This window comes from Aotus nancymaae, unplaced genomic scaffold (assembly GCF_030222135.1).
Source record: "Aotus nancymaae isolate 86718 unplaced genomic scaffold, 86718_ANA_hifiasm-v0.15.2.pri h1tg000016l, whole genome shotgun sequence".
Taxonomy (NCBI): domain Eukaryota; kingdom Metazoa; phylum Chordata; class Mammalia; order Primates; family Aotidae; genus Aotus; species Aotus nancymaae.
In genome coordinates, this window is record NW_026988428.1 from 4463549 (window position 1) to 4478276 (window position 14728).

Here is a 14728-nt window from a genome sequence, read left to right on the forward strand (position 1 = left end):
TTTGGTGGTTATAAAGGAGAGCCAGTTTCTGTTACTAAAAGACAACTCAGAACGTATGGATAACACATTGCTAAGAATTTTAAAATAGGGCTTTAAATATATATTCTGTCAGGGTTGTTTTCATTATATTTTACATTTTTTGTTTGCAAAGTGTTATAACTGTCGTTTTGTATCTTTTTGTGGTTTTAATTTTGTTTTTCCTGCTTTTTTATTAGCAATAATTTGGAAATAAAACAAGGTCCTTAGTGATAATAATTTCACAAATGTTGAGAAGTTTATTTCTTTAACGCCAGGTTTACATGATTAGTTGGAAAGCATTTTATTATTTATTTGTTTAAATGGCCTTTATACTTTCAAAATATAAAGTGTAACCGGAATACATTAAAATAGTAATTTTTAGAGTTTTAAAAACATAATTACGAAGACTGCAGAGACTCTGGCACAGAGAATTCAATCAGGCATACTATTGATCTGCAGCCTTGGCTGCAGATCAGTGTTCTGATGCTGTTTTTCACCTACAGTGAACTGAGGGGAAACTCTTGAATCCTCTGTACTTGAGATTCTTTTTGTTAACCCCAGAGAATCAAAGGTCTTCTGTGTTCCATAACCCTCTGTCTACCAAAAGCTGCAACAAAAACCTCTACCGTTAGCCTTATAGGAATTGCTTTTTTCAGAGTCATTCAGAACACTACAGTCCTAATGCCCCTTTTTGAATTACAGTAGATTTTGAAGGCTGAGTAGGAGGTGCTGAAAGTAAAGTACCCAAGAGGTGGGTGATAGAATCTGGTGTAGGTTATTTTTATAGTAAGTAGTTTGCTAGAGCTATGCAGCAGCATACTCTTTGATACCTCAGACTTTTCATAAAATCACCCATTCCAATGCCTTATTTTAAGACACTCTTCAGATCAGAGTTTTTGTTTTTGATTTTGTTTTTTAAGGAGAGATGAGTGGGAGGGGTGGTTGGTTGATTGGTTGTTTTGCCAGAATTTCATGATTAAACTATGTAAGCCTTAGTAGGCCTGTAAGTGTATGAGGATATATATAAAGTCATTTTCCACAGTAAATGAACTATTACTGCTAGGAGGATGTTTCATTTTTAAAAATATTTCCATAGATACTGTCAGACTAGAAAATAGGTAGATGCTTCAAAGAGAATAATAAACTATTAAATTCAGAAAACCACTCTATAAAAGGAAAAGACATTGTATTTAAGGATGCAATTACTTTCCTTTTCCTGTTACAATGCTCTGGGCCAGTTGCTTTTCTGCTTACCATCATTTATGCTTATACTAAAGCATGTCTCATCTGTAAGACTAATTTTTATTTATTTGTTTCTATAGCTGTTTCTATACCAAATTCTGCGTGGTTTGGCATATTGTCACAGAAGAAAGGTATTGCATCGAGACTTGAAACCACAGAACCTCCTCATTAATGAAAAAGGAGAACTAAAGCTAGCAGATTTTGGTATGGAATATATGGGATATTTATTAATACTTCCAGGTTCTTAAATTTAAAAGACCAATCACTGTCATAACACACCATTGGCTTTTATGTGGGTTTGAAAATTTTCTCTGTAACCCACAAAATAAGATATTTGACAGAACTTTGGTGGGTGATTTATGTTGGTTATTAGCAGCAAATTCTGAAAGGTACAGGCTGTTCTCAGGTGTGGACATAGACCCCTAGGGCTCCTGAGACTTCTTTAGGAGGTCTCCAAACATAAATTTATTACCAAAATTGTACTACCTGTTACTGGCCTTTTTCACTGTGTTAATATTTGCGATGATGATCTCAAAGTAATAACAGGTAAAACTACTGATTTCTTAGTATGCATCAAAGTAGTGGCACCAAAATATATCATTATATTCTTTTTTTCTTTCTTTCTTTTTTCTTTTTGAGATGGAGTTTTGCTCTAGAAGCCCAGGCTGGAGTACAATGATGCGATCTCAGCTCACTGCAACTTCCACCTCCTGGGTTCAAGTGATTTCTCCTGCCTCAGCCTCCCAAGTAGCTGGGATTACAAACATGTGCCACCATGCCTGGCTAATTTTATATTTTTAGCCTGACCACTATGATGGTCAGGCTGGTCTCAAACTCCTGACCTCAGGTGATTCACCTGCTTTGGCCTCCCAAAGTGCTGGGATTACAGGTGTTAGCCACTGTGCCTGGGCCATCATTGTATTCTTTACCACTACACTTAAAGGGAAAACTATCAGTTACACTTAAAAAGGTGCATGATGAAGCAATAAAATTTATTAATTGTGTTTAATTTCTATCCTTGACTACATTTCTAATATTTTATGTGATAAAATGGGAAGTCGACATAAAACGTATTTGCTGCACGCAGAAATAGTGTGTTGCCTAAAGGAAAAGTGATTTTGTAATTTTTGAAGTGTATATTGAACTAGCCCTGTTATTTGAAGGGACGGAAAACTATCAGTTACACTTAAAAAGGTGCATGATGAAGCAATAAAATTTATTAATTGTGTTTAATTTCTATCCTTGACTACATTTCTAGTATTTTATGTGATAAAATGGGAAGTCGACATAAAACGTATTTGCTGCACGCAGAAATAGTGTGTTGCCTCAAGGAAAAGTGATTTTGTAATTTTTAAAGTGTATATTGAACTAGCCCTGTTATTTGAAGGGACACCATTTTTACTTAAATGACTGACAAACTATTGTTATTCAGATTTAGGTAATTTGGCAGACATTTTCCTGAAAATGTGAATGAAGGAAGCCTATCATTTCAAGGAAAAGAACTGACAGTATTTCTTGCCCATAATAAAATTTCAAGTTTTCAAGCCAAAATTAGAGTTTGGAAATTTGGATCTGCTTTGATGGCTTTTCAATTATTTGGAGAGTTTTCTGATGAGATCAAGGGTGATTTTAACAAACACAATTTTTTAATATGCTGAAAAAGTGTATAAACATTTAGAATGTATAACTCGGAGAATCAGTGTTTTCCAAATGGCTAATGCATGATATTACAGAATCTTGCATGGATACAAATCCATTTAAAGTACAAGATGGATCAGTGAATTTTAGTGCAACAAAGTATGAGAGGTTCATTGATAAAATTTCTGTTACCACATAGTTTTCAAGAAACCACTTACTTTCTAGTTCTGATGTAGTATCAAAGAAGACTATCTACAATTATCAGAAAAGGCTATTAAAATGCTCTTCCTCTTTTCAATTTCATATCTATGTGAGATCTGATTTCCTTCATATATGTATGTATGTATGTTGTGATACGTGTATTTTATCTATTGTGATACATATTGTGATATGTATCAAAGCAACATACTACAACAGATTGAATGAAAAACAGATGTGGAATCCAGGTGTCATCTTTTGTTTCTTTTTTTTTTTTTTTAGACCGAGTTTTGCTCTTATTGCCCAGGCTGGAGTGCAGTGGTGCAGTCTTGGCTCACTGCAACCTCCACCTGCCAGGTTCAAGCGATTCTCCTGCTTCAGCCTCCCAAGTAGCTGGGACTACAGGTGCCTACCATCACACGGGGCTAAATTTATGTGTTTTAGTAGAGATGGGGCTTTGCTGTGTTGGCCAGGCTGGTCTTGAACTCCTGACCTCAGGTGATCCGCCTGCCTTGGCTTCCCAAAGTTTTGGGATTACACATGTTCCCCCTCAACCAGGTGTCGTCTGTTAAAATAGACTTTAGGCCAGACACAGCAGCTCACAGGTGTAATCTCAGCACTTACGAGGCTGAGGTGGAGGAACACTTGAAGCCAGGAGTTTTAAGACCAGCCTGGGCAACACAGCAAGATCCCATCTCTACACCAAAAACAAGACTTAAAGAAATTTACAGAAATGTAAAAGAAGTCCATTCTTCTTACTAGGTTTTGTTTTTATTTAAAAAAAATTTTTTTTCATAAAAATGCCATTCATGCTACATATAATGAGTGGTGTTTTTAAAGAGAAAATATATTTTAAAATTTTCTGAGTTTTAATTTCGAATGTGGCAAATATCAGTAAATATAACTACATAAATAAAAACTCTTTAGGTCTTTGATAATTTTCAAGAGTATAAAATGGGTCCTGAGAGCAACGAGTTTAGAAGCAACTACTGAAAGGAGTTCCCTTAATATACCTGCCATCATTGCTCTGTATGTATGCATATATTTATTTATTATTTTTTCGAGACAGAGTTTTGCTTTTGTTGCCCAGGCTGGAGTGCAGTAAGGTGATCTTGGTTCACCGAAACCTCTGCCTCCGGTGTTCAAGCAATTCTCCTGTCTCAGCCTCCTGAGTAGCTGGGGTTACAGGTATTACACCACCATGCCTGGCTAATTTTGTATTTTTAGTAGAGACAGAGTTTCCATGTTGGTCAGGCTGGTCTCAAACTCCCGACCTCAGGTGATTCGCCTGTCCCGGCCTCCCAAAGTGCTGGGATTACAGGCATGAGCCACTGTGCCCGGCCTACTTTGTTTTTATTATATGCTCAATAATTTAATTGGAGCTATTTATCTATACCTCTTTAGCTAATCTGGTTTTAAGGGAATTGAAAGTAAGATGAAATGTTCTTTTTGCTTTTAGAAAGTAAACTGTTTCATATTGAAGGAACTTTGTAGGGTACCTTTCAATTTTTTGTATTCTACATTCTGAGAGTTTGAATACTCTTAGAGAACTTAGTTTTAAAAAAACCCATGCAGTTTTCCATAACTAGAATTTATTAATTTTTCACAAATGATTATGGTAGTTTTTTGTTTGTTTGTTTGTTTGTTTGTTTTGAGACCGGTTCTTGCTCTGTCACCCAGGATGGAGTGCAGTGGTGCTATCTCAGCTCACTGCAGCCTTTGCCTTCTGGGTTAAAGCGATTCTGGTGCCTCAGCCTCCCAAATAGCTAGGATTACAGGGGTGCCCACCACATCCAGCTAATTTTTGTATTTTCAGTAGTTGACTGGGTTTCACCATGTTGGCCAGGCTGGTCTCAAACTCCTGGCCTCTAGCAATCCACCTGCTTTCCAAAATGCTGGGATTACAGATGTGAGCCACCACACCCAGCCTTGATTATAGTAGTTTTATATTTGGAGTATTTCATTAAATTTGATAAATATGAGTGTTTTAAGCATTACTGTTCACTGTTACTAAATGGTGAATTTGTTCTGGACGTTCCTATATTTTGCTTATTTAATACTTTGCCATTTAAAGGGTAAATTGCTTTTTGCATTTCCTTCCTTAAAAAGGAAATGTATGGGTCACCTGTGTTTGAACAACAAATTATAAGCTATTTGCATATGCTTTCATAAAGTCTCTTCTTGGGCATAGCTTATGTTATTTCCCTTGTAATAATTGTTACTCTCTTTTTTTTCTCTTTCCTTTCCCCAGCCACCATCCCTTTTCATCCTGTCTTTCTCTTTCCTCCTTCTTCTCTTTTTTAGCCAAGCTGCGTTTAATGCTCTTTAGTCCCAATCCCAAAATGGATGGCAGTGAAGAGAAACCCCGCTTGGGTATTATAAATACTTTGGGAGGCCGAGGCAGGTGGATCACATGAGGTCAGGAGTTCAATACCAGCCTGACCAACATGGTGAAACCCCGTGTCTACTAAAAGTACAAAAAATAGCGGGCGTTGTGGCGGGTACCTGTAATACCAGCTACTAGGGAGGCTGAGGCAGGAGAATTGCTTGAACCTGGGAGGCAGAGGTTGCAGTGAGCCGAGATCACCCTACTCTATGACAGAGCAAGACTCTGTCTCAAAAAAAAAAAAAAAAGAAATGCAAAAGGCATGTCAGGGACTCTAAAAAATCTACCTTTGGCTGGGTGTGATGACTGACACCTGTAATCCCAGCACTTTGGGATTACAGATTGCTTGAGCTTAGGAGTTCAAGACCAGTCTAGGCAATATGGTAAAAACCTGCCTCTACAAAAAAATCTAAAAATTAGCCAGGCATGGTGATACATACCTCTAGTCCCAACCACTTGGAAGGCTGAGATGGGAGGATCAGTTGAGCCTGGGAGGTTGAGGCTTCATTGAGCCATGATCAAGCCACTGCATTCTAGCCTGGTGACAGAGCAAGACCCTATCTCAAAAAGAAGAAGAAAAAAAACCCCTACTTTTATCAGGGATTACTCTGAGTGCTTTCAATTTTGCTTCTGACCTCTACAGAGCAAGCCAGGCACATTTTATCTACCCACAGGGCAGCAAATTCTGATTATTCCATGAGATAGTATATTCAACTCTGTCTTTATTCTTGTTTTTTTTTTTTTATTGGTTGTGTAAAGGAGAGTCATAAAACTTTGAGTATTTATTCTATAAGTTCTCTGTCTTTATGAAAATTTTACCCCTTTTCCTATAATCAGTGTAAATCAGAGATCTAGGAACTACTGATAGAGATAGATATTTTCATTAATAATAGAAAATGACTTGTGTAATAATACCATATCACATTTAATTAAGTTGGTTTAGGAGAGATTGTTTCATGCCAACCAATATTGAAATTCTGATTGTAAACTAGAAACCCATGTAGACAAACATCGTAGTTCAGAATCCTCTCAGGAGTGGGAGAGTAGGACACTGAGGAAACTATAACTGGTAATTTGCCTTGATGGTATGTTACAGGAGAAGCACATTTGCAGCCCTGTTCTTTGCCTTCCTATAACTCACTTTTAATATCAATAAGAGAGGTCAGAAAGCTACCTCCATCTTGTTAATTACCAGAATTGGTTGGAAAATAATTTGTTGGACTTACTTCACCAAGTTGAGATGCAAGAGTAAAACTTGTAATTAAATAAAATAATGTCAACATTGTTCCAGTTATACCCTTTCACTGAACTAAGATAGTCTGAGTCCTGCCTAATTATTTAAATTTCTGACATCAGCAAAATATCGAATTCTTTTATGACATTTTTCTTATTTGATATTTAAATCAGATATACAAAGTTATATATAACTGCAGTCTCAGCCTAAAAAATAAATTCTTCCTTGTTTATGGCAAAATAAGTTAGAATTTTCCAGATATTTTTTAAGTTGCTTCTTCAGATCATAATTTAGAGGCTTAGCAGTAATAACAGCTCTCTCACACTAGTGACTTGAGATAAAATTGTAAACTCTAGCCTTTATTTCTGGATAGTCAATGGATTCCATATTAAATTAGCAAAGGAATAGCAAATGTTTTACATCATTTACAGCAAGCTTGTCCAACCCATGGCCCATGGGTCAAATGTGGCCCAAGATGGCTTTGAATGCAGCCCAACAGAAATTTGTAAACTTTCTTAAAACATGAGCTTTTTTTTTTTTGCGATTTTTTTTTTTTTTTTAAGGTCATCAGCTGTTGTTAGTGTTAGTGTATTTTATGTGTGGCTTAAGACAGTTCCTCTTCCATTGTAGCACAGGGAAGCCAAAAGATGGGGCACCCCTGACTTGAACTGCAATTGATAATATCCAAGGGCACTGAAGTCTTACTCCAAAATCATCCATGTAACTTAAAACTTAGAGTACAGAAGAACATTGTAATTTTATTCCAAGAAAAAGTCAATTTCTGCAAAGAAGTGTTCAGTAAATCACAATAAGATAATGGATCAGGGAGAGATCCAAGATGGCTGACTACTAGCAGCTGAGGATAGTAGCTCCTAGTGAAAGTGCAGAGAACGAGAGGACGCCACACTTTCAGACGAATTTTTGTTGCTCACGGACCAGGAGATTCCCAGCGGAGGAGTCCCACGGGTCGCTAGCGTTACTCTTGTGGCCGGCGCAGCGGTTTTTCTGGCGCCTCAGCGCGACAGTTCTTGGTGCAGAGTGAGCGGGACTGGGTCCCCTATTGGCCGATTCCCGGACAGAAAAGCACCATCAATCTTAACACTGCTGTTTTGGCTGGCGCAGTGGATGGCTCAGATTTCGGCGCTGGGAATCAACAAGTTCGAGGTCCACTCAGAAACCTAATTTGAAAGTCAGAAATCACAAAGACGACAGGTGGATAAATTTACAATGATGGGAAGAAACCAGCGTAAAAAGGCTGAGAATACCCAAAATCAGAATGCCTCTCCCTCTACAGGTGATCACAGTTCCTCATCAGCAACGGAACAAGCCCTGATGGAGAACGAATGCCTTCCATTAACAGAAGTAGACTTCAGAAGGTGGATGATAAGAAACTTCTGTGAATTAAAAGAACTTGTTCTAACCCAATGCAAAGAAACTGAGAACTTTGAAAAAAGGTTTGACGAAATGGTACAAGAATAATTTGGAGAGGAATATAGGTGAATTAATGGAGCTGAAAAACACAACATGAGAACTTCGCGAAGAATGCACAAATTTTAATGATCGAATTGATCAAGCGGAAAAAAGGATATCAGAGTTCGAAGACCAACTTAACGAAATAAAACGAGAAATCAAGATTAGAGAAAAAAGGATAAAAAAGAATGAGCAAAGTCTCCAAGAAATACGAGACTATGTGAAGAGACCTAATCTACGTTTGATAGGTGTACCTGAATGTGACGCAGAGAATGAATCCAAGTTGGAAAATACTCTTCAGGAGATTATTCAGGAAAACTTTCCCAACTTAGTAAGACAGGACAATATTCAACTCCAGGTAATACAGAGAATACCACAAAGATAGTCCTCAAGAAGACCAACCCCAAGGCACATAATCGTCAGATTCACTAGGGTTGAAATGAAGGAGAAAATACTAAGAGCAGCTAGAGAGAAAGGTCAGTTACCCACAAAGGGAAGCCTATCAGACTTACAGCAGATCTCTCAGCAGAAACCCTACAAGCCGGAAAAGAGTGGGGGCCAGTATTCAACATCCTTAAAGAAAAGAACTTTCAACCCAGAATTTCATATCCAGCCAAACTGAGCTTCAAAAGCAAAGGAAAAATAAAATCTTTCGCAAACAAGCAAGCACTTAGAGATTTTACCATCACCAGGCCTGCTTTGCAGAAGCTTCTGAAAGAAGCACTACACATATAAACAAACAACCAGTATCAGCCTTTCCAAAAATATATCCAGCTAGCATCAAACGGCAGTATTAAACTCATATATATTATTAACTGGATAAAAAGCCAAAACCCATCGGTACGCTGTATCCAGACCCATCTCACATGCAACGATACACAAAGACTCAAAGGGACAGAGGAAGATTTACCAACCAAACAGAGAGCAAACATAAATAAATAAATAAAAAGCAGGAGTTGCAATTCTCACCTCTGATAAAATAGACCTTAACGCAACAAAGATCAAAAGAGGCAAAGAAGGACATTACATAGTGGTAAAAGGATCAAGGCAACAAGAAGAGCTAATGATTCTGTATATACACACACCCAATACAGGAGCACCCAGATACATAAGACAAGTTCTTAATGACTTATAAAGAGACTTAGCCTCCCACACAATAATAGTGGGAGACTGTAACATCACATTGTCAATATTAGACTGATTAACGAGATAGAAAATTAACAAGGATATCCAGGACTTGAACTCAGACCCAGAACAAGTAAACTTAATAAACTTTTATAGAACTCTCCACTTCAAATACACAAAACATACATTCTTATCAGTACCATATCACACCTATTCCAAAAGTGACTACATAATTGGAAGTAAATCACTCCTCAATAATTGCATAGCATTTCATAGGTTTAAATGAAATATTGGTTGGGGGCTTGTTATTTTCTTTCCTTCTTCCTTCCTGTCTCCATTGTTAAGCACAATTATTGGCATAAAATAGGTTTTCAATTCCCATTTTTAGACTGCATTCTAGCCTGTGCAATAAAGCAATATTCCTGTTCTCTCTCCCTCTTTCTCTTCCTTTTTATTCCTCTTCTTCATTCTTTTTTCTCTTTCTTTCTTTCTTTTTTTTCTTTCTCTCTTTCTTCCTTTTTCTTTAAAAAAAAAAAGATTATGGACCAATAACTTCAGAGTTTTTGATAAGAAGTGGTTTGACAAATGAAAGTTGGAATTAGGTTAAAAGGTGACAAAAGCTCATAGCTGTTAGAAGTAAAATTGTCTCTCAGTGTCATGGGCCTATTTTGGATTAATTTAATTGCAGCTGGGAAATAATTTTGGCATCACGATTCATGGACGAAAGGAAAACATCTTAAGTTTAGATCAACCCAGAATACTGCACCAGGTGTATTCAAACATATAAATAAAGATAATTTAGATTAACCCAGAATATTGCACTAGGTACATTCAAACATAAAAGTAAGCATGGTTGTGAAGTTAATTCTTATTTAGTTCAACTGCATAAGGATTTGCTGACTCAGAGCCACACACACGCTTAACAAATTCATAAAGCTAATAATGTTGAAGCTTCAAGAAACTGAATTAGCCATCTCAGTTATGCCTTTGAATAGAGTTATGGTGACGATAGGGGCTGAGAGATCCATTTCCATTATAGCTTTTTCTTAACCCTTTGTTTTATTTTCCCTATGAAGGACTAGCCCGAGCCAAGTCGGTTCCCACAAAGACCTACTCAAATGAAGTTGTCACACTATGGTATCGGCCACCTGATGTGCTTCTCGGTTCCTCAGAGTACTCAACACAGATTGACATGTGGTAAATATATATATAGATATCACTGACATTTATAATTTTAATCGAATGTAGCTGTTAATGCAGGGTGTATTGATAAATATTTGACGTTTAAGGAGGTATTATTTTGAAGTGTTTATAATATAAACAGTGATTAATGAGTTCTGGCATAGGAATTAGATTACCTAGGTTTAAATACCAATTCTGTCATCTAGAACTATATATTAACTTTATTCAAATTACTGGCCTTTGCCTCAGTTTCTTCATTTAAGGAAATGGGAATAGTAACAATACCTACTTTGAAGTTTTGTAGGTGATATTGAGACTGAATGAACACTCAGAAGAGTGCTATATGAGACACTCAGAAGAGTATCTGATACATAATAATTTAAAAAACAAAATTATTTTATCATCATTCAATATTCACCAAAATCTTCCTGCGTTAATTTGAACTAAAAGTAATAATTAAAGTATTGTAGTCATCTTTCTCACACACCACTTGTCATGACACTCCTCTACTCAAACACTTATTGCCACCCCCTTCATTACCTATCAAAGGTACAATTAATTCCTCAATCTGATACTTACCATCAGAGGTCTGTAAACTACCTTTTTCAAATTATTTCAGACTATTTCTCAACACAAATGCTCCCTTTTAACAAAATGGCATACTCACTATACCTCAGGAATAACGTGGACTTTCCAACCTTTGCTCTTGGGGTTCATACCAGTCCACCCATCTGGAATGTCCACTCTGGTCCTCAAACTTGGGCTGCTCCTAGTAACGTTCAAAACGCAACTTTTCATAAATCCTTTCCTGAATATACTCTAGGCTCTGGTGGCAGTTCCTTCTTCTGAACTGTGGTTGCATTTATTTTCTATGTTCTTTATGTGGTAATAAGTCATATACCTGTTTCTGTTGCTGTCTTGAACAGTTGTATAAAATGCTTCATATAACTTTTAAAAATTAATTTTTAATATTGTGATAAAATACTCATATAGTTTATCATTTTAACCAATTTAAGTGTACAGTTTTGAGACATTAGGTACATTTATATTGTGCAGCCATCACCACTGTCCACCTCCAGAATCTTTTTCATCTTGCAAAACCAAAACTCTGTACCATTTAACAACTTCTTCTTATTCCCCTCCCCCACCTCCAGTTTCTGGTAACCACTATTCTGTAATACTGTCTGTCTCCAGGAATTTGACTGTTCTAAGTACTACTGAGTAATAGAATCATGCAGTATGTGTCCTTTCGTGACTGGCTTATTTCATTTGGCATAATGTCTTTAAGGTTCATTCATGTTGTAATGTGTGCCAGAATTTCCTTCCTTTTTAAGGCCAAAAATACTCCATTAAATATATACTCCACCTTCTGTTACCCATTTATCCATAATGCTGCTGTGCACATGGGTATACAGATATCTTTTCAAGACCCTGCTTTCAATTCTCTCTCTCTCTCTTTTTCTTTTTAAGAAACATTGTCTTGCCATGTTGTCCAGGCTGGTCTTAAACTCCTGGGCTCAAATAGTCCTCCTGTGTTGGCTTGATTTCAGTTCTTTTAGATATATACCTAAGAGTAGAATTGCTGGATCCTGTAGTAATTCTATTTTTAAGTTTTTGAGGAACGACCATACTGTTTTCCATAGCAACTGTATCATCTTATTTTCTATATAACATTTAATATGTAAAATCAACTTCTATATACAGTTGCTAGATTACAAGCCCTTTAATGGAAACATTGTGTCTTAAATTATGTATGTTCATACAGTTCCTAGATGACAATATTCTTTGAACCACCATCCATTTCTTTTCCTTCTCTTGCACACACCACCCTGTACCAACATGTTCTATCTCTGCTTCCTTCATCAAAACATCTGGAATCATTTGCTTCTCTCCATTTCTCCTGCCCAGCTTAGGTCACTGTTGTCTGCTAGAAGACCATTATATCTCTTCAGTTGTTTTTCTGCCTTCCTTTTTTGCTACTTTCAATCCATGGTCTACACTATTGCTAATATAGGGATTCAGTGAGATAATTGATATACTTAAAAAAACCATTTCTAACACATGGTATATACCTTCAGTCACTGTTAGCTGTTGTTAGTGTTATTCTTCAAGGATTATGCAAAGGAGAGCTGGATATTTTAAGTGGGGAAAACAGATATAGCAACATAGAAATTGAGACAGGGTGAATATGAACAAATTAGTTAGATCTAAAATATCTCTTCAGGAGGTTTTTCAACAGGCTAGTGCAAAATTCTCCAGAGAGGCAGTTTTAAGGGAAAGATTCTTGTGCTTCATAATATGTAAATGAATTGCTCAATTTTTTTCATAATCTATTTTAAAGGGGTGTTGGTTGCATTTTCTTTGAAATGGCTTCTGGAAGACCTTTATTTCCAGGATCAACTGTGGAAGATGAGCTGCACTTAATTTTCCGACTGCTAGGTAACAGAAGAAATCTTTTCCCAGTGATTTTGCACCCACAATTGACTAGCTTGATAAGACTGTATCTCTAAAATACGTATTTTAAAATTTGATACTGATTCTAACATAAATAGCTGTTACTTAGAATTAGAATGGACACTGTGAAGATCCTTCTAAGTAACTTCATCTAAGTTTTATCTTTGCAGTAAAGATTTTATGGAAAAACAATATAATTATTATGGAAAATTGGGTGTCATCATATTATTATGGAATATTGCTAACTTGGGTGGTATCAGTTGGATAGAAAAAGGGCCAGGCATCCTGTTTTACAGTATCATTGCAAAGTGCAAACAAAAAGTCCCTGTACGTTTATATCTATCATTTCAATTGCAGCTGAAATAGTTAAGTCATCTAGTAGTTGTAAATTGTTGTCTAAGACACTTTGTTATATATATGCATATATAATTTATATATAAATTATATATGTATTTATAAATATATATAATTTTTTTTAAATTCAGGAACTCCATCTCAGGAAACTTGGCCAGGTATTTCTTCAAATGAGGAGTTCAAGAACTACAACTTTCCAAAATACAAACCACAGCCTCTAATTAACCATGCACCCAGGTATTTTTTTTTTTTTCTTATGTAAAAGGGGTAACACTCACATGATTCTTTTCAGTCTTTTGAAGGATTAGCCACAGTAAGGATTCAGGAAAAAATACATAATACACATAATCCTTTCATATTTTAGTATCTAATTTAATTTAGAACTGCGTATGTATTAGAATTCTAGAGTTTATGTAGATATTCCTTTTCCCAGAAAGAAGACATTGATTAACAAATGCCTTATTCTGTACCACAAAGATTATGATGAAATTTCTATTTTGCTTTCTACAGAATTATTCTGTATTTATTTATAAAAACTTAAGAAAGGGAGGGTTATGTTAGTAATCTTGACTCTGTAAAACAGGGTAACCTATCAGTATTTTGGCCAGTGTTAATCATGTAATTCATATTTGAAGAATATAAACTCTGTTCGATTCCTTAGCAAAATGTAGCATCTAAATGTCAGCCATTCATTTAAGTTTCTTCTTAGACCTATCCCCAGATCAACCCAAGGCTCCCAATAAAATTTGAGTCAGAACATTTTTACTTGTGGAATGTATTACATTTTCAGGAGATAACATAGAATAACCCCTGTAACTGCATTTTTCATCTCTCTCTCCCGCCAAAAAACATTTGAAAGTCACCAAGATACCAAATAAGGCCATCATCTGTTTTAACCCAAAGCCATTCACATGGCTCACAGCATAAGACACTTGTTCTGCTTTCTTTTATTTTCAAGCTAGGGAAGGAACAGCAAAATATTTATGACACCAAAAATATTTTTAAAGTATTTATGTGAGTTGGTACTCTCATTGTTACTATAGCAACTAATACCATTCTGACTAGATTTTCTTAGGAAGAATAATAACATGTGCTGTGCTTTTTTCTGTGTGTCTCTCCCAAATAGCAGAAATTCTATTTTTGTCCTTTAATTATTGCTTGCTTTTGGTAATGTTCAGTGTAGAAGGTTGAAGCTTTTCTTTGAAGCAGTCTCCATGACTATAGCACCTAGTTTGTCTGTGCTCAGGGAACTCTGGATATGTGCTAGAATGGCAAACTACATAGAATGTATAGACTGCATCATTCACAGGATCCACTTGAGAGCACTTGGAAGAAAATATTTCGTTATTCACTATTGTACTTTTACCAGTGAAAGGCAGTGTAAGATAGAACCTGTTATTTCTGATCAAGAGATTATTCCATTAAGA

At 36.1% G+C, this 14728-nt stretch overlaps 1 protein-coding gene across 2 annotated transcripts in view; it reads left to right on the forward strand.

Moving 5' to 3' along the window:
• CDK17 (cyclin dependent kinase 17) overlaps positions 1–14728 on the forward strand; it is a 124686-nt gene that overhangs the window by 104048 nt on the left and 5910 nt on the right. For both annotated transcript variants that reach the window (XM_012469300.2, XM_064376849.1), the window contains exons 10-13: positions 1341–1464; positions 10388–10508; positions 12835–12932; positions 13433–13538. In XM_012469300.2, the coding sequence (XP_012324723.1) occupies positions 1341–1464; positions 10388–10508; positions 12835–12932; positions 13433–13538 (449 nt within the window). The remainder of the gene's footprint in view (positions 1–1340; positions 1465–10387; positions 10509–12834; positions 12933–13432; positions 13539–14728) is intronic.